Genomic DNA, 18,024 nt, shown 5'->3' with positions numbered 1-18,024 from the left:
TCATATTATCTGACAAAACCCTGACCGAGTGTCCTTGAACCAGAAGTAGAAAGGTGACTAATGCCAGCTGCACTGCCATGGTCTTCAAACGATTGATAGGCCACAAGGCTTCTTCCAAAAACCAAATGCCTGGGGCTGCCTGTCGCCTGCACACCACCCCCCATCCAGAGAGACTGACATCGTTGGTAAGAATTACCCAATTCGGAACCTCCAGATCGACACCATGCTGTAGATTGAATGGCTGAGCCACCAAGAAAGGCTGTCCTGCGTCAAAGCATCTAAAAAGACAGGTTGATGAAGGCCTCCAACAATGGATTCCACCTCTCCAACACAGCCCTCTGAAGTGAAGGTCCACGGTACTAACTCCAGCATGGAAGCCATCGACCCCAGAACCTGCAAAAATCCCAGGCACGGGTTACCCTCAATGCTAATAAGTGCCGAAATTGCTTCTGAACTTGCACATTCTCTCTTCCATGAGAAATACTTTGCCCTGCCTCGTACTGAACCGAGCTCCAAGGTAGTCGAGAGTCTAAGGCGGGTCCAGGTGACTCTTCGCCACATTGACCACCCAGCCGAGTGATTCTAGAAGATGAATCACCTCTTCACCGCTATTGAAGGGCTGCTGAGGCAGTGAGGCAACTTGAAAGATTGAGTATTTGATGAAAAACCGTACTAGATTAGAAATAATGAAGAAAGAAAGGGCAAAAAGTGGAAGCTCAGCAAAAAAAAAAAAAAGACTGAAGAGCTCATGAGACAGCATGCATGGTAACTCTTTACTGACCTACGGGCCGATACAGTAAGGACGCGTAAGAAACAGTGCAGCAGTGCCGGGCGCCCGCTCGTTTGCCGCTCACATATTTTGGTTCATATACCGCTCGACTCAGTATTCAAATTATACGCAAATCCAAGCGGCGTCCAAAGTGCGTCAATGAAGCGGTAGGTGTTCGCAATCCATTTTACTGTATAGAGCGGTATGCAGCGCCTATACAATATCCAGGGTGCGCTGGTACCTGTCAGGTCAAATGTCATTTGAAATGTCATTCCACCAGGTAAGTGGATGGTTCTTTTCTACAGACTCTGGTGCCTTGAACGCCCGGCCGGACGTCCAAGCCGCGACCTTGGACGTCCGGCCGGGCGCTCAAGGCAGCGGTGCCTCCGATCATGGACGCCCGGATACAGGCGGGAAGGTCCATGAACGGACACCGTGACCTTGGACATCCGAGGTTGCGGCTTCCGTTCATGGACCTTCCCGCCTGTAGGCACCGCTGCCAGCGCAACTTTGGACGAGGCAGCGGGGCCTCCGATCATGGACGTCGAGATACAGTTTGACTGGCAGCACATAAAAATTATTTAACAGTACATACATGGATCTGCAACTCTGTATTCTCAAGTTTGTATTCTCAACTCAGCTATGCGTTCTTATTTCAGCGTCTACTACAGCCTTATTCTAGACGCAGGAGGAAGGCTCCATATAGGCGTCCGTATGGGCATCCATATAGGGCATCCGTAGAGGCGTCCATGTCTCCACTGGACCCCGGAGCCTCAGGACGCCTAGCGGACGCCTAGCGGACACCCATCTCTCTAGTGTCCGTAGAGGCGTCCATGTCCGGAGCCTCAGAGATGCCCAGAGATGGATGGTACAGTTGAACCGAAACAGAACACATACCTCCTCCGGTCTTGCTGCTGGGTTCTCCGCTCTTGCTGCTGGATTCTCCGTTTGGATGGGTTCTCCTTGCTGCTGGGCTCCCCTGTTCGCCTCTCCAATCTGCCGAGCATTTTGAGCATTTCTCAATCGAGCATTTCTCATTCTGCTTCTCAACCGAATGAAAAATATCGCCAGAGCCAGTATATACATGTTGTCCATGGCGCTGTCCGGTACGAAGCTGACTGAACACCACACTAACTCCAGGGACAGGGTAGGCGGTAAATATTCAGGTTAAAGACGCGGTAAATAAGCTGATTAACAGGGCGATAATTTGGGCGCACGTTACTGTATCGGAGGGAATAGCTAATCCGATCATTAACATGTCATATACATGCGGCGGGCGGAAAGGGATACGCGTCCTTTTCGGCAAGCGGTAAGGACACGTAAAAGCCGATACTGAATCGCAGGTACGCCTTACGCGTCCAAAACGTGCGTCCAAAGCGGGTTAAAAACTGGGTAACCACGGCCGCGCGTTACTGTATCGGCCCGCTAGAGAGACGGATTTGTTCAGCACTGTCAGATGAAATTACCCATGTATCGTGACTAATCTTGCTTGTTGATAGAGAACAATATGCATACTTTTATCTGCATTGAGGGTGGGTAATAATTCATTTCAATGGGTAAAATATGGAAATGTCTGATTATTGCCTGCAGAAAGTAATTTTATTTTTCTTTGGGAATGGTGCCAGTTGCTATATTTCGTTTTAGGCACTATATTATCACAAAGCTTTGTTTAAAATAAAAATAGTAAACTAATTCATGCTCTAGAGCATTCTCAGCATCTGAAGTGGCAAAGTAGTAGATTCTACTTCCAAATTTAAGACGTAAATAATTCAACATCATCATCCCCATCTGGTAACCTAGAGTAAAGTCAGCAAGCAAGTTTTCTTTTAGTGCTTATTGAGCTTCCTGCCATGTTCTTAGAAAGGAAAGAAAAACTCAAACATACTGTACAACTGCTCCAAAATCCTGTGTCTGCTCATTTGTAGATGGAGCATCTTCTGTGAACTCACGATCCTTCAGACCTAGAACATTACTGGGAGACTTGGAGCTTGTGGGCGTCAAAGTCACTTGCTTGGAATCAACAGTCTCAGCAACTGGGGATACCAGGCCTTCCTCACATTTGGCAGGACCCTGAAAACAGGTCACAAATGCTCTCACAGAAACATGAATACAATTGTTATCTTTAGCCAAAAAAGGAACCTTTGCCAGAGTACAAAGCAAATATGGAATGCTACACTGGTAATTAAGATACTAAAATTAGTAAACTCACTATTGATGGACTACATGCAGCAAAGAAACAAATGGTTAAAACTTGTTATAGGTTTCTTTAAAGAAAGAAGTAAATTTGTTATTATTATAAATAGGGTTGGAAAAAGACCAGGTGCCAAAATTAAAAAATGGACAAATAAGACAAAAAATGTTCAGCAAAATTTAAAAAATAAAAAAGAGTGATAAAGCAAAAGAAAAAATGTTATGGCAAAACAAATTTCTCTAACTCCTAAAAATGTTTGGCTGGTGCCTAAGGTTTCTAAATATTTTTTCCGGCCCTGGTTCTAAATATATATTTATTTATTTATTTTTAGATTTTTATATATCGGTGTTCCTATATGAAATAAAGATCACATCGGTTTACATTGAAACAGAACATGAAAATTGCCAAAAGGCATTACATAGAACAAGGTTATGAAACTTGGAACAGTGTACATAAGTTCAAAATTTAACAATAACGTTGTAACATTGATGACCAAAAGATAAAGGAGAAAAAAAAAAAAAAAAAGACTTAAACAATTAAGTTGACAGGTCTTATTGAGCATAAAAATTATAACGTATAAGTGAGAAAGTCTCAAGTGTCCTGCAGCAAGAGATTAGATACCGAAGTAGGTAGTGGTATGGAAAATGGGGGTTTGTGAAGAAGATATGTTCTTGCTGGTTGGAGGGGAAAAAATGATGATCATGGTCCTGGAAAAGCTTGGCTAAAGAGCCAGGTTTTAAGTTTTTTTTTGAATGAAGAGTGGCAGAACTCAAGCCGAATGTCTGGTGGGAGCGCATTCCATTGAATGGGGCCTGCTGTAGATATGGCACGTTTATGATGCGAGGATTTTGTTGAAGGTACATAGAGTGTGCCTTTATATGCTCCTCTGATGGGTCTAGAGGAGGAGTGAGGGCGTAGTTGGTTACATAATTGAAGAGGAGAGATATTGTGAATGGATTTATGAATTACGGTGAGTACTTTATATAGGATCCTTTGCTTTATAGGCAGCCAGTGGAGGAGCTTGAGAATGGGGGTGATGTGATCTCTTTTATTCGTATTGGTAAGGATTCTGGCTGCAGAGTTCTGTAGCATTTGGAGGGGTTTGATGGATGAATATGGAAGGCCAAAGAGAAGCGAATTGCAATAGTCGACTTTTGATAGAATAATGGCTTGTAGGACCATCCGAAAATCGTTGAAATAAAGAAGAGGCTTCAATTTTTTTAAGACTTGTAACTTATAAAAACAGTCTTTGGTGGTTGTGCTTATGAATTTTTTAAAATTGAGCTGATTGTCTAGCATGATACCTAGATCTCGAACATGTGGTGAGTGATTTAATATGGGAGTGGATGAGTTGAGTAGGTCAGCTGGGTTTAGAAGTTTGATGTTGATGTCTTGATTGATGATTAGGATCTCAGTTTTGTTGTTGTTAAGAATGAGGCAAAGGCTGGAGAGAAGATGATTGATCTGTTGCAAACAATTGTTCCAGTGAGCCAAGGTTTTTTGTAAGGATTCTGAGATTGGGATGAGTATCTGGATGTCATCCGCGTAGAGATAGTGAGTTAGGTTTAGTTTAGTAAGTAGATGACATAGAGGTAAGAGGTAAATGTTGAAGAGGGTAGGGGAAAGGGAGGAACCCTGAGGGACCCCCCGGTTGGAAGGGATCGGTTGTGATTCTTTGTTGTTAATCTTTACTTTGAATTGTCTATTTGCTAGGAAGGATTTGAACCAGCTGAAGACTGTTCCTTTAATGCCTATATCTGCCAGACATTTTAATAGAGATGAATGGTTGACAGTGTCAAAGGATGCAGAGAGATCTAGTAGTATCAAAAGATGTGGTTGTTTTTTGTCCATATTAGATAGAATAGAATCGGTAAGAGAGATAAGGAGAGATTCAGTGCTTAACGATTTCCGAAAGCCATACTGGGAAGATACAAGAATGTTGTTTTCTTCCAAATATTCAGATAGTTGTTTATTGACTATCTTTTCCATAATTTTGGCGATCAATGGCAGATTAGCTATTGGGCGGAAGTTAGCTGGATCTGTGGTTGGAAGGTTAGGTTTTTTAAGTAGAGGTTTGAGAATGGCTAATTTAAGTTGGTCAGGAACTAGACCCTGGGAGAGAGAGCAGTTAATGATGTCTGCAATTGGTTTTGATATGGAGTTTCTTATTGCGATGAGAAGGTTAGTAGGAATTGTGTCTAAGGGATGAGATGACGGTTTCATTTTTTTAAGTATGTTTTCTATCTCAAGTGCTGAAGTGGTCTCGAAAGTTTCCAGCGTTGTATTTAGTTGAGGTGAGGTAATGTGAGGGAAAGGGGGATATGAAAAAGATGATGAGAAAGAGATAGTCAGTTTGTCAATTTTATCCTTAAAGTATTCTGCTAGTTCTGATGCTTTGTTGAGTGCTTGATCATCAGGAATGGTAGGAGGTGATGGTTTAGTGAGAGCTGAAACGTAGGAGAAAAGTGCTTTTGAATCAAATATGAAATGATGTATTTTTTTTGAGAAAAAATCTCTCTTTGTTCTCAGTATGGTGATCCTATAAGCATTGAGGGAGGTTTTATAAATAGCTAATGTTGTGGGGGATGGGTTTCTCCTCCAAGTGTGTTCTTTATTTCTTAGCTCTTGTTTAAGCAGCTTCAGTTCTGGGGTGAACCAGGGTTTCCTGTTGTCTGGCGAAGGTTGTACTACTTTTGTGATGGAAGGGCAGGTAATGTCTGCGATCTTTTTGGTGATGTTGCACCATGAGGTGGTGGCTGTAGATGCGTTGGAGAGATCGAGATGTAATAATTCATTAGTGAACTGATTGATGAGAAGGTCTGTAGAACAAGGTTTCCTGAATTGAATAGTGTTTTTTTGGGAACGAAAGTGGAGGATGTTGTGAAAGCTTGAAGGTCGTGTTGATGATTTGATGGTCCGACCAAGGGACAGGTGAACATGTGATTGTATTTGTGTTTGAGATGCACTGATTAATGAAAATAAGGTCTAAAGTGTGACCTGCTTTGTGGGTAGGGGCTTTTATAATTTGTGTGAAGCCCATGTAGTTGAGAGCCGAGAGTAGGGTAACACAATTTGGGGATTGTGGTGAAGCATCGACATGTAAGTTGAAATCACCCAGTAAGATGGCAGGTTTGTCTGGGTTGAAGTATTTGGCAGAGAGTTCAATGACTGGTGAAGGGTCAGAATCTAAAGATCCTGGTGGAGCGTAGATTAGGCCAATTTGTAAATGATCAGATTTAAAGAAAGAGAGCTCTAATTTTGATGTGGTATATGAATGTTGTAAAGATATTCTTAGACCTTTCTTGGCTGCGAGAAGCAGACCTCCTCCCTTTCTTTTGGTTCTAGGTATGGAGAAAAAATCATAAAGCTGAGTTGGTAGTTGATTTAACAGAGCTAAATCTGAAGGTTTAAACCACGTTTCTGTGATTGCACAGATATCTGGGTTTACTTCAGTAAGGTAGTCGTTTAAGATATGAGTTTTTTTTGAAAGTGATTGAGCACTGAATAGAGTAAGAGATAACAGAGAAAGGCCGAGGAATTGTGTGATTGGTGAAATCATTATTGGAATTAGCCTTTGATGTCGGTTGTAGTGTTGTGGGAGAGGCTTAGTTTGATGTTTACGTTGATTCTTGATGATTGGTATGGAGTATTCGCCATGGCAAACATGGTGATGTATAGGGATAGGGAAACCAAGAAGCATGTTGATCTGTTTGTGTGGTATAGAGAGAATATTAGAGGCTTACTCGAGTGCTCCAAAGAAGATGAAGATTCAAGGGCCAGTAAACTGGCTTATTATTGACCCGAAGCTGGCTTTAGGATCAGGGAACACTATCTGTTGAGGTTCCAGGGTTTGTGGAGATTTTGGATTACAATTTCAATTTGTTTTCCTGTTGATGAATAAAGCTTGGGATCTATTCTCGTCTCCCTTACACGAATCAGCTGACTTGAATCTTGTTGCCAATGTAATTTATAGATTTAAAGATGATATGCTGAATTCTAATCAAGGTATGAAAGGAGAATTAAGCAGATAATGAAAAAGAGTATGATCTCAGGGGCTGCACGAAGGGGCGCACAAAGGGGCAAGCCCCTGCGTCGCGCGCCTTTGGCGCGCAACGCCGGAGAGATATGAAATTTAAAATCCCTCTCGTCTCCCCGATTGGATGGTAAGTCTGGAGGGAGGGACTTAGCTGTTGTGCTGTGATGCTGTCTGTGCGATCGCAGATCAGGCTCGCCGGGGGGAAGGGAACAAAAAGGCCTTACCCCGACGGGTCTGGGCGCCGATCGCGCAGGCCTTCCTCTTGCAGCGGCAGCAGAAGCGGTAGCAGTAGCGTCAGCAGCAGCGGCGGCCTCAGGTTGTTATTGTCAGCGGCGCCGGAGAGAGGTGAAATTTAAAATCCCTCTCGTCTCCCCGATTGGATGGTAAGTCTGGAGGGAGGGACTTAGCTGTTGTGCTGTGATGCTGTCTGTGCGATCGCAGATCAGGCTCGCCGGGGGGAAGGGAACAAAAAGGCCTTACCCCGACGGGTCTGGGCGCCGATCGCGCAGGCCTTCCTCTTGCAGCGGCAGCAGAAGCGGTAGCGGTAGCGTCAGCAGCAGCGGCGGCCTCAGGTTGTTATTGTCAGCGGCGCCGGAGAGAGGTGAAATTTAAAATCCCTCTCGTCTCCCCGATTGGATGGTAAGTCTGGAGGGAGGGACTTAGCTGTCGTGCTGTGATGCTGTCTGTGCGATCGCAGATCAGGCTCGCCGGGGGGAAGGGAACAAAAAGGCCTTACCCCGACGGGTCTGGGCGCCGATCAAGTTATATAGCAGGGCCCTCCATCTGGAATGCCATATCCCCGAACCTCCGGCAGGAAACTTGTCTCCTAACTTTAAAAAAAAAACTCAAGACATGGTTGTTCGGTCAAGCCTTCCCCTGTTCCTAGACTAGCATTACTTTTACAGAATCTAAACTAGCATTTTGTTTGCAAAACCCAGACAAGCATTATGTTCACATAACCATGTCATAGTTTAGAGGTAGGCTAGTCAAGCCTCCCCACACACTTATCTGTATTTAGTTTTATTATCGTTCTCTCCCCCTCTTCATTTCCAATTCCCAGTTGTATTCCCTTGTTTTATTGTAACTTGACACTTCTTCTAATTACGGTTTCATGTTTAATGTTATTGTTAAGATCTTTGTTCTCTGTACACCGAGTTGATTTGATTTGTATCAAGAAAGTCGGTATAAAAAAGCTCTAAATAAATAAATATATATATATATATATATATATAACTATAACGAGGAGACTAGTTTACCCATAAAATATAGGAGTCTGTACCAGGCAAGTAATAATACACGTAGAAGATACTATTTGAGGCCAACAATTATACGCTTAATAAATCTAGTAGTGCTATAGAACTGATCAGTAATAACAGTAGTAATAGTAATAAAAAGATGCCCTTATCTCCTCAAATAAATAGATTACTACAAAATGTGTCTCAGTCAGGTTTATACTGCAAATTCCTAGTTTTAGAAAAAAAAGAAAAACAATTCCTCTAAGCTGAAGCGTTATCAGAACTATAACGCTTTGGCTAGTAAAGGGACATATCACAAATACACCCTGGTCTCCACCTTTCTTTTTTTTTTTTTTTTTTTTTAACAAGCATCACTCACATCCAGAGCAGGATCTGAGCTGCAGCTGGTCTCACTAAGTTTCACTGTTGTCTCTGCTTCAGTCCTCTCCTCCACAGAATCCTTCTCCGCCACCGGTCCTTTCCTTCCAGCTGCTCGTCCCAAATTAGGCTTTGGTCGCTGGAATCGGCCCCTTGGGAGCGGTGATAGCTTTACAGCAGCCAGTTTACTTTTTCCTTGAGGACTGGGCTGCTCACTAGATCTGAAAATGACACATTCCAGCAATTCATATCCTTAAGTTTATTTATTTTATTTATTTAAAAACTTTTCTATACCGTCACTAAGTTAGGTACCATCGTAACGGTTTACAATAAGGCACAAATATTAATATTGGCAACGATTATGAATTCTATCATTATACATGTGCCAAGACTTTACGGTAACAAAGTAGTAATAAAAAAACTCATAATTGGATGTGTTATGCTATGTCTGTTTATTTTGAGCGGGAATAAAAGAGAAACTATGTCATCTTATTCTAATGATTAAAATAGAATGTGTACCCGTGTTGATTTGGGTAGTGTGTTTAGGGTGTGCTGCCAAACGCTTTTCTTTTTCCCCAGTGTTCTACTCTCCTTTCTTAAATACTTTGATATGGAGAGTCTCAACTACCTCAAATTGCTGTGTGTCTCTTTATACAGAAAGCTGCTTCAAAGTGTGAACTAATATTAAACAACCAAGAAATGAACAGAATCGGCACTACCATAAAAAAAAAAAAAAAGAATTGTTATAGAATCAGGCCACAAAGTATTTTCCCAAGCTAAATTAGACATTTTTTAAAAAAAACCCACTCCAAACAAGAAATACACACAGTCTAACAGTAGTCTAGACAGCTCATTTCTTGAAACACAAGGGGTAATTTTCAAACACATTTCTGCATGTAAAACACTATTTTATGCACAGAAATAGGGTTTTATAAAATCTTGCATCCAATGTGCAGGTAAACTTATAAATGTACGTCGTGTTCACACATGAGTTTACTCGGGCTGGGTGGGGGCGGTGCCAGGGGCAAGGCTGCGGCAGAGTTTTCACTTAGATGCATCCTTTTCTGTTATGACTCTCTTGTATTTAATTTAATACCCTCTTCGGGCCTTTTTCTTCCAGCTGCTTAAGCTTCCAAGTTTACGGTCCTCGTTAAATGTAACTTTTTTTGTTGGTTTTTTTTTTGTTTCTTCTGATTATAAAAAAGTTGTTCCTTCCGTTACAGTTATCTATCCCTGTTCGATGTAAACCGATCTGATATGGTATTTAACCATGAAGGTCGGTATAGAAAAATGCTAAATAAATAAAATAAATTTAAGCACGTGTGCAAGTTTACATGGGAAATTTACACATTTCTGGTTAGCAGGTGCACTCATGTGGGCATGCTCGGTAGATCATTTCCAAGCAAAGCGTACGCCCGTATATTCCCTTTGAAAATTTGTGACCTCGTGCATGTATTTGCTGCATAATTTACTCAGGTTACAAAATTATCCTCTTAATATTTAGTAAGTATTAATGCACAGAATTAAATTAAAAATATAAGAAAGCAAGAAAATTGTACACTCACAAGACAAGGTAATTCAAAAAACGTTTTTCCCCCTCTAGTCAATACCTGCTAGTTGGCAATGGTAATAATGACCCAAAAAACCCTGTATATTTACAGAGCAGCTTATACATTGTAAAACTACAGCATTAGAATAGGTTAACATCAGGTCACTATTTTAAGATAAAGCCATACTAGTTGTTTTTTGTATCAAAATATGTTTAAAAAAAAAAAAAAAGGGAATTCATAATAATTTTAATCTCCTGCCTCTAATTTATTTCTTTAGATAGACAAACTGCCCATTTCTAAGCTTCCCTATATTCTAGAAAACCACTAAAAAAAAATTGCTCTTTTTTTGCCTGTCAGTCAGGGATCTACTCTACTTAAAAAATATATATATAACTTCTTTATTAAAGGTGAACACTCTCCAAATCATCTCTGGAATTAGACAAATCACCAGTCTAGGACTGTTAGGAATAAAAATACCCAGTATGTCTGTTATATGTGGCAAAACATAATGTAATTTGAAGGAATCCTAAGCCAACGTTTCTCGGCTCTTGGACCCTGGCAGCCATGTAATTTCTCTAGCAGGACCCAGGAAGAGGATTTCTAGGTCATGCTGACATCACCCTACTATCAGGCTCCTGGGAGAGTACAGGAGGCCTGCTTCATCTCATTTTTTTGGGTGGTGAGGGGGAGGGACCATGGGGAGAGTATCCCTGGCCCTGCGCTCAGTCTCTTTGTTATGACCATGTCATACAGGAGCCATATTTACAAAAGCCACTCAAACATTTTGTTTTTAATCATATATCCCTAAAAGAAAAAAAAAATCCAAAACAATTTTACAACAAATCTGCAGCAAGGGTTATAAAAATTCTGTGGTACTTTTTTCAAGATTCTGCAACAGTTCTATGGCACATTTATATCATGATTTACAATATTTAAAAAGCTAAATTTTCAGTTAAATCATGTTTAAACATTTTTCTTTAAAAGATAAAATAACGGTATCTGAAGAATTGCTTTTTTTTATTTCATTTTTCTACTTTCTCCTGTCTTACTCTCCTATCCGATCTTTCCTCCTCCTGCAGTTTTTCCTCCTTTCCTTCTCATTTGTTTGTTCCCTCCCCCTCAATCTTCCATCTCTCGCCAATCCGCTGATCTCTCAACCCTTGCTTCCTTACCTCCCCCACTCCTCCCTCCTTTGCATCCCCCAGGTTCTCTCCCCTTCTTTTTCACTCCTCCCACCAGAGTTCTTCTCCACCATACAAAGAGGTCCTTCCTCCCATCTCCTTAATTTTAGCAAGTGACCAGGTGAAAGGTCTTCAAACATTTGTTCTGAAACTTACTTTGGAGAGACTTCTATAGCTGGTTCCACAGTATGGTCCTTCTGGTCCACTTGATGCTGGGGTTCCATCAATTTTTCATGGGGCTGTGCATTCTCTGACCATGCGTTTTTAGGAGGCACCTCTGCTTGCACAAAATCTGTTAAATCGTTTTTTACAGAGCTCATAGAGGACAATAGGGGTCCATATTCTTCACGTTGTGATACCTGGTTAATAACATTCAAGAAACATTTACAAACTCAAGTGCAATAGATATTCATACAATGATGAAAAATGATAACTGACATGCTCACTAGATGAATGGCTGACATGAAGTAGTACAAAACTAGCGTATATACAGTTGTTTACACATCCCTGGCAGAATTTGTAAGATGTGTAGCATTTTAAGAAAACATGAGTGATCACACAAAACAAAAGATGCTAATAATTTCTGATGTTTTGCTAATTAAAAACAAAATTTCCAGTAGTGTTCTTAGTTCTGCTGTTTCTCAATCTGTCTTGTGCTATGGTATTATTTGCTAGTTATTATTTTTAAATTCCCCGTATATTAAGGGAGAAATTCAGGGCTCTTTCTTGCAGACTTTTGGGGAGTGATTTGTAATCAGTTGCACAGCAAGGGGTATTTAACAAAGCCCTCCTAATCCTAGTTAGAGAGAGTTCAGCACATGTAGGCTGGCTGAGAGTTGAACAGGTTTTAATATAACTTTATTCTTTACTTTTCCAAATAAATATTGTTCTTATCTTTGATATTTATTCCTTCCCACCCCTATAGTACTTCTATTTAAATAGATCTTCCAAGGCCTTAGGTTAAGTGAATAATATAGGACCAGAATGCCAATTTCACAACTTATTAGTCACCAAAGCTACTCCTCTTATGGGTGTGACACTACCAAATATGTTCTCAAAACTCCTCAGCCAAAATCACCTGAACCAAGAAGACTAGGTCGCAGCTCTGCAAATCTCCTGCAGCAACACCAACCATAGCTCTGCCCAAAACACAATCTGGCCTTGGTGGAGCCAAACATCTGGGCAACATAAGATTCCAGGTTATATAAGCCACTCCTTTTACTTCCTTAATCCAAAAAAAATCAACAAAATCTTCGATGCCACCTCATCCTTCTTGGGATCACTAAACAGGACAAAGAAATGATACTGTTGGTCACCTAAAGTACCTCAACAAGGCCCGCCTGACATCCAAACATCTTAACTCTGAAGCTTGAGCCATACCTGACTCTAGATTCTGAAAAGCCAGAAGCTCCACCAACTGACTCAAGTAGAACGCAGAGACCACTTTAGGCAGAAAAGACGGAACCATCCTCAATGAGAGCCGAATCTGAGATCCATAAGAAAGGCTCCCTACAGGACAAGGCCTGAATCTCCGAAACCCTTCTGGCTGAACAAATAGCCACCAAGAAAAGCACCTTCAGAGTGATATCCTTAATGGTAGCCTTTCTAAGGGGCTCAAATGGTGCCGCACACAAGCCCTTAAAGACCAAATTCAGGCTCCGACAAGACAGACAGCTCGAGAAGGAAGGCGCAAATGCTTTGCTCCCCTAAGAAAACACACCACATTTGGATGCGCTGCCAGTGGCCTACCATGGACCTTGCCCCGAAAACCGGCCATAGCACTTTGAGAGCTAGATTCACCTTCCTTAAGACCAAAATTGGACGAAAAGTGCCCTCTTTATTGGGGACTGCAAAATAGATGAAATAATGTCCCTTCCCTCGCTCAAGCAGAGAAACAGGAACTATGGCCCCTAACCTATGCAGACGCTCGAGAGCTTGCTGCACAACCAACTCCTTGTGTGCCAAGCCACAGGGGGAACACATGAAGAAACTCCTGAGCAGCCAAGCAAATTTCCTATCATGCTTAGGACCCACCAGACCAATGTTATCTTGGCCCACTCCTCGTAAAAATGCATGAGAGCACCTCCTACCCTTGGAGGAGTGGGCCAGCCTCGCTTCATTCTGTAGATCTGTTGCCGCCAGAACCCTGGCTGGAGACCTCTCTGCCCACTCTACAGGCTCAAAAGGACTGGTTCCAGGACTGCGACCTCCCCGAGGCCTGTCTCTGTCCCGAAGCCAGAAAAACCTTTGGCTTCGAAAAAGAGAACGCACTGGAAGAGACCCCTAGGATCCCCTGGGCTTGTTTTCCGGCAATCTGTGAACCTAATTTTCATCCAAAAGTTTTATCAGCTGCTCCAGGTCTTCAAAGAGGAACTTGCTCTTAAAAGGCAGTGTCCCAAGTTGAGCCTTAGAGGAGACATCAGCCGACCAATTTCTCAACCAAAGGAGTATCCTAACGGAGAACGCGGACACCATTGTCCTTGACGAGGTACGAATAAGATCATATAGGGCATTCCCGCACCATAAGTGACTGCGGCCTCGAGATGCTCTCCACCCTGAGCTCTGAGGGTGACAAATTCTGTTCTCCTGAAGCTGTTGCACCTCACTGCCAAAGATGCCCAAAGCATAAAACTACTACAGACAGCCACCTGGATGCCCAAAGTCGAGATCTCAAAAATCTTCTTAGGTGCACTTCCAGCTTTTGTCCTGTAAATCCTTCAGAGTGGTAGCCCCCGCCACGGAGATGGTAATTTTCTTGATAACTGCAGAGATGGAGGCATTCACCTCGGGAAACCATAGGAAGTTCCAGTGTTTCCTTGGGCAACAGATACAGCTTGCAATAGCCCGGTTCACCTTGACAACTTGGGCATTTTATCAGAAGAGGGTTCAACTGCACTTCTGATAAGGCTGTCCCATGGCCTGGCAGGCCAGAAAAGCTTTGTGCATTAAAACCACAAACAGGCGAAAAAGGAGAGAAACACTCAGAATCCTCCTCCAGAGGATCTGATTTCTCCCCCAACTGTCCACCTCGCCCACCCCAGGCCTCTTCAGGACTCAAATTGGGTGGTGAAAGGCGTCGGCAGAAGATCTGCTCCCCCTGCTGCAGGCTGGGACTTAGCTGCAAAAGCCTCCAAACTGGCCACCATTCCTGTGCTCAGCGGGAACAGATCGTCAGTCTTGTGCTGCACAGACTTTGGCCCCTTCCAGACCGACGCTACAGCGAGGAAGCTGCTGCAGTCCCTCCTGACATGCCTTCCCCTGCTGAGAGGCACTGGGAGCAGCGGCTGTCCTGTGAAAGATGCGTGGAGTTGTGGCCACAAATGGAGCGCTGAAGCTCCTTAGGCATGTCTGAGCGCCATGCGGACCACGCAGCAGACAGCCACATAGGGGAAACAGAAAAAAAGCACTGGGAACCCCCGGGCTGCCTCCCTGCACAACCAGCGACGGGGAGAAAGCAGAGAAGGCTAAGCAAACGCTGACCGAAACACCGATCAAACACCATTTGTTTGTTTTTTCGGAGCTGAACTTTACAATAAGAAAACAGCAGGACAGAGGACAACAATAAAGGAAAAAAGACAGCCTTATCTGAGTCTGGCAAAGGTGTTTGCTTTCCCCCGAACTCCGGAAGGTGAGGGAACTAAACCACCAGCTTTCAACCTCCGGGCGTGGCAATCAGAGCAAATTTGGGTCGCCAACCCCCAATTATCAGTCCCTGCAACCAGATGGGATGGTCCCACCAGGATCTGCCACCTCCTAGGAGGGAAATCCTCTTGGAAGAAACCCTTCTTTCTTTCTTTTTTTTATGAGGTTCAGAACTGTAGGTTTTTGCACCTCCTCCATCTGCTGGAGATAGAGAAATACTGAGGGGCTGCAGGTGGCTACACCAGGTTTTATGCCGGTGGTTGTAAAAATTTCTCTGTCTCCATCTGCTGGAAGGAGGCAAAAACCCAGGAGTCTGGACTGATCTGGGTATGTACAGGAAAATGGAATTTTCCCTCTCACTGCAGCACCAATCTCAACTCCGGAGATACTGGCTACAGCCTCCACTGCCGAGGGAAACAAAGAAAGAGGGCTTGGATCCATCTCCACTTCTTCACGTGGCTCTAATATGGCCAATGTTCCTGCTGCATCAGCAAGCATGCTAGCGGGCACAGACTGGCTGACTGACCCCGCTGATGCAGTACCTCCTGGAACAGGCAAATCTGAGTGCTGCCCACTCTCCCTCTTCTCCCCACACAACTGACAGACATCCTGCTCTCACTCACTGCCAATGGGGCGGATTTTCAGAGCCCTGCTCGCCTAAATCCGCCCAAATCCGGGCGGATTTAGGCGAGCAGGGCCCTGCGCGCCGGTAAGCCTATTTTACATAGGCCTACCGGCGCGCGCAGAGCCCCGGACTCGCGTAAGTCCCCGGGGTTTTCGGAGGGGGCGTGTCGGGGGCGGGCCCGAACCGCGTGGCGTTTTCGGAGCGTGTCGGGAGCGTTCCGGGGGCGGGCCCGGGGGCGTGGCTACGGCCCGGGGCAGCCCGGGGGCGTGGCCGCGCCCTCCAGACCCGCCCCCAGATCGCGTCCCGGCACGCTAGCGGCCCGCTGGCGCGCGGGGATTTACTTCTCCCTCCGGGAGGCGTAAATCCCCCAACAAAGGTAAGGGGGGGGTTTAGACAGGGCCGGGCGGGTGGGTTAGGTAGGGGAAGGGAGGGGAAGGCAAAAGAAAGTTCCCTCCGAGGCCGCTCCAATTTCGGAGCTGCCTCGGAGGGAACGGGGGTAGGCTGCGCGGCTCGGCGCGCACCGGCTATACGAAATCGATAGCCTTGCGCGCGCCGATCCCGGATTTCAGCGGCTACGCGCGTATCTACTGAAATCCAGCGTACTTTTGTTTGCGCCTGGAGCGCCAACAAAAGTACGCCTATTCGCGGTTTTTGAAAATCTACCCCAATGTGAACTGCATGTAGTCCTTTTCCTGTGTTCCATATATGCCACCATAGCTCCTCCTGCTGCCCAATAAACCAAATTCAGGGAGTCAAAATAGACCCCAGTCACTTACCATACAGAAATACTCTTTGGTTCTCTTCAATCGAGTCATCCTTCCAAATGATTCATTTATCTTCTTCTTCTTTTTTTTTTTTTTTTTTTAAACTTTATTTAGACCCATAGGCAGTCAGGCTACAGGACAGAAGGACAGCTAACGAAGAAGAAGAACTAGACTTTTTTTTTTTATTATAAAGAAGGAGAAATCATGGAAAAGGGGAGAAAGTCAGGGGAGGGGGAGGCAATTTCACAGATTCAGCCAAAAAGCCCTACTCCAGAAACTGTAAGCCCCGGTTCTCAGGCAATGCTCAACCGAGGGAGAGAGTCCAAGATTATCACTTTAGGAACCACCAAATTCAATCCAGTTCTTCTTCACCTGGCCTAATCAGGCTTCAGCTCACAGCATGGAATCTTGCCTACCATCTGCTGAAGATAGAGAATACTGGCAGGCTGAGGGAAGCACGGGAGTGTATACGTGGTGATGTTAGCAAACCTGTTAATCTCTTTCTCAATCTGCTGGTTGGTGAGCATAACCCATTAGTCTGACTGGAAGAAGAGGAATGGCAAAATATTTATCTTATGCAGTTCTCCTCAAAAAAGAAAAATACAGGACTAAACTTAAATTTGTTTCAAACCAAAGATGAAAACCGTATTGTATGAGAATACGTATTGCCATGTTATATGTATGCTTTACATACATATATAGTTTTGTTGTACAAAGTGTTTTGGAAAATATTTAATAAACTAGTAAACTGTTGAAACACACTCACATGTGAGGTGGGAATTAAGGTGCAACCACTACCATCATCCAGTGTTCCACTTTCTTCTACTTCAGATTTCTCCACAGTCTCTTTCTCAGCCAGTTGGACCTCTTTCCTTCTAGCTGCCCTGCCCAAGTTGGGTTTTGGCCTCTGCATTCGGCCCCTTGTTAGCTGCCCTGGCTTCTGAGCATCCACTTCAGTCCTCTCAAGTTCTTCATCAGATCTTAAAAAAAAAAAAGGAAAACATAGCTTTAGTCTCAACCCCAACAAGCTTGGAAACATCTTTTATCATCTACTACTATATCACTAATAATGAACACAAAATAGTGTGTTTGCTATAGTTATGTGGTTCAAAATTCTTGAGAGCAGACTTGGCAGTGTCCCACCCAGCAGAGGGATAACTTGGGTACATCCCATGTGCCTGGACTGATCTTGCTGAGTGATGAGGAAGGAGAACATCTGACAATTTCCTTTCCTTGAGTCCAGCCAGATCAATCCGCTGTTTTGGTCCTTGCCATGGTGGTGGTTGGCTTCACCAGCAACTCTGGTCTACCTTCAGTGCATGCCTCCAATATCTCCTGGAGGACTTGTGCTCCTCCCTGTATTGCTTGCAAGGAAACCCTGAAACCCTTTCTACAGAGGACTAGAGCTCCAGGGCTGGCAGGGCAATATTGCCAACCAATCCAGACATTCTCGCCGAGCTTTGGATATCTGCTGATGCCTCCCATCCCCTGGATATTTGGCAGAAGATCACCGATAAATTAACCCCAGAGGTTGCTGATCAGAGAAAATTCCTGCTCCCCAGGTGCTCACAATGGGCAACTGTTCAGGCAGATACTTCACCTCTCACCCTCAAGATGATTGTGCATGCCCGTGTGTGCTTTCCTTTCTGTCCT

At 43.8% G+C, this 18,024-nt stretch overlaps 1 protein-coding gene across 4 annotated transcripts in view; it reads right to left on the bottom strand.

Annotated features, from left to right (window-relative positions):
* BDP1 (B double prime 1, subunit of RNA polymerase III transcription initiation factor IIIB) overlaps window positions 1-18,024 on the bottom strand; it is a 259,767-nt gene that overhangs the window by 118,634 nt on the left and 123,109 nt on the right. For all 4 annotated transcript variants that reach the window (XM_029574553.1, XM_029574582.1, XM_029574572.1 and 1 more), the window contains exons 20-23: window positions 17,138-17,351; window positions 11,497-11,699; window positions 8,611-8,830; window positions 2,655-2,839 (exon numbers count right to left, since the gene is read on the bottom strand). In XM_029574553.1, the coding sequence (XP_029430413.1) occupies window positions 2,655-2,839; window positions 8,611-8,830; window positions 11,497-11,699; window positions 17,138-17,351 (822 nt within the window). The remainder of the gene's footprint in view (window positions 1-2,654; window positions 2,840-8,610; window positions 8,831-11,496; window positions 11,700-17,137; window positions 17,352-18,024) is intronic.

Source organism: Rhinatrema bivittatum, chromosome 1 (assembly GCF_901001135.1).
Source record: "Rhinatrema bivittatum chromosome 1, aRhiBiv1.1, whole genome shotgun sequence".
Classification (NCBI taxonomy): domain Eukaryota; kingdom Metazoa; phylum Chordata; class Amphibia; order Gymnophiona; family Rhinatrematidae; genus Rhinatrema; species Rhinatrema bivittatum.
The sequence above is the reverse complement of the archived record's forward strand: the minus strand, read 5'-3'. Positions and strand labels throughout refer to the sequence as shown.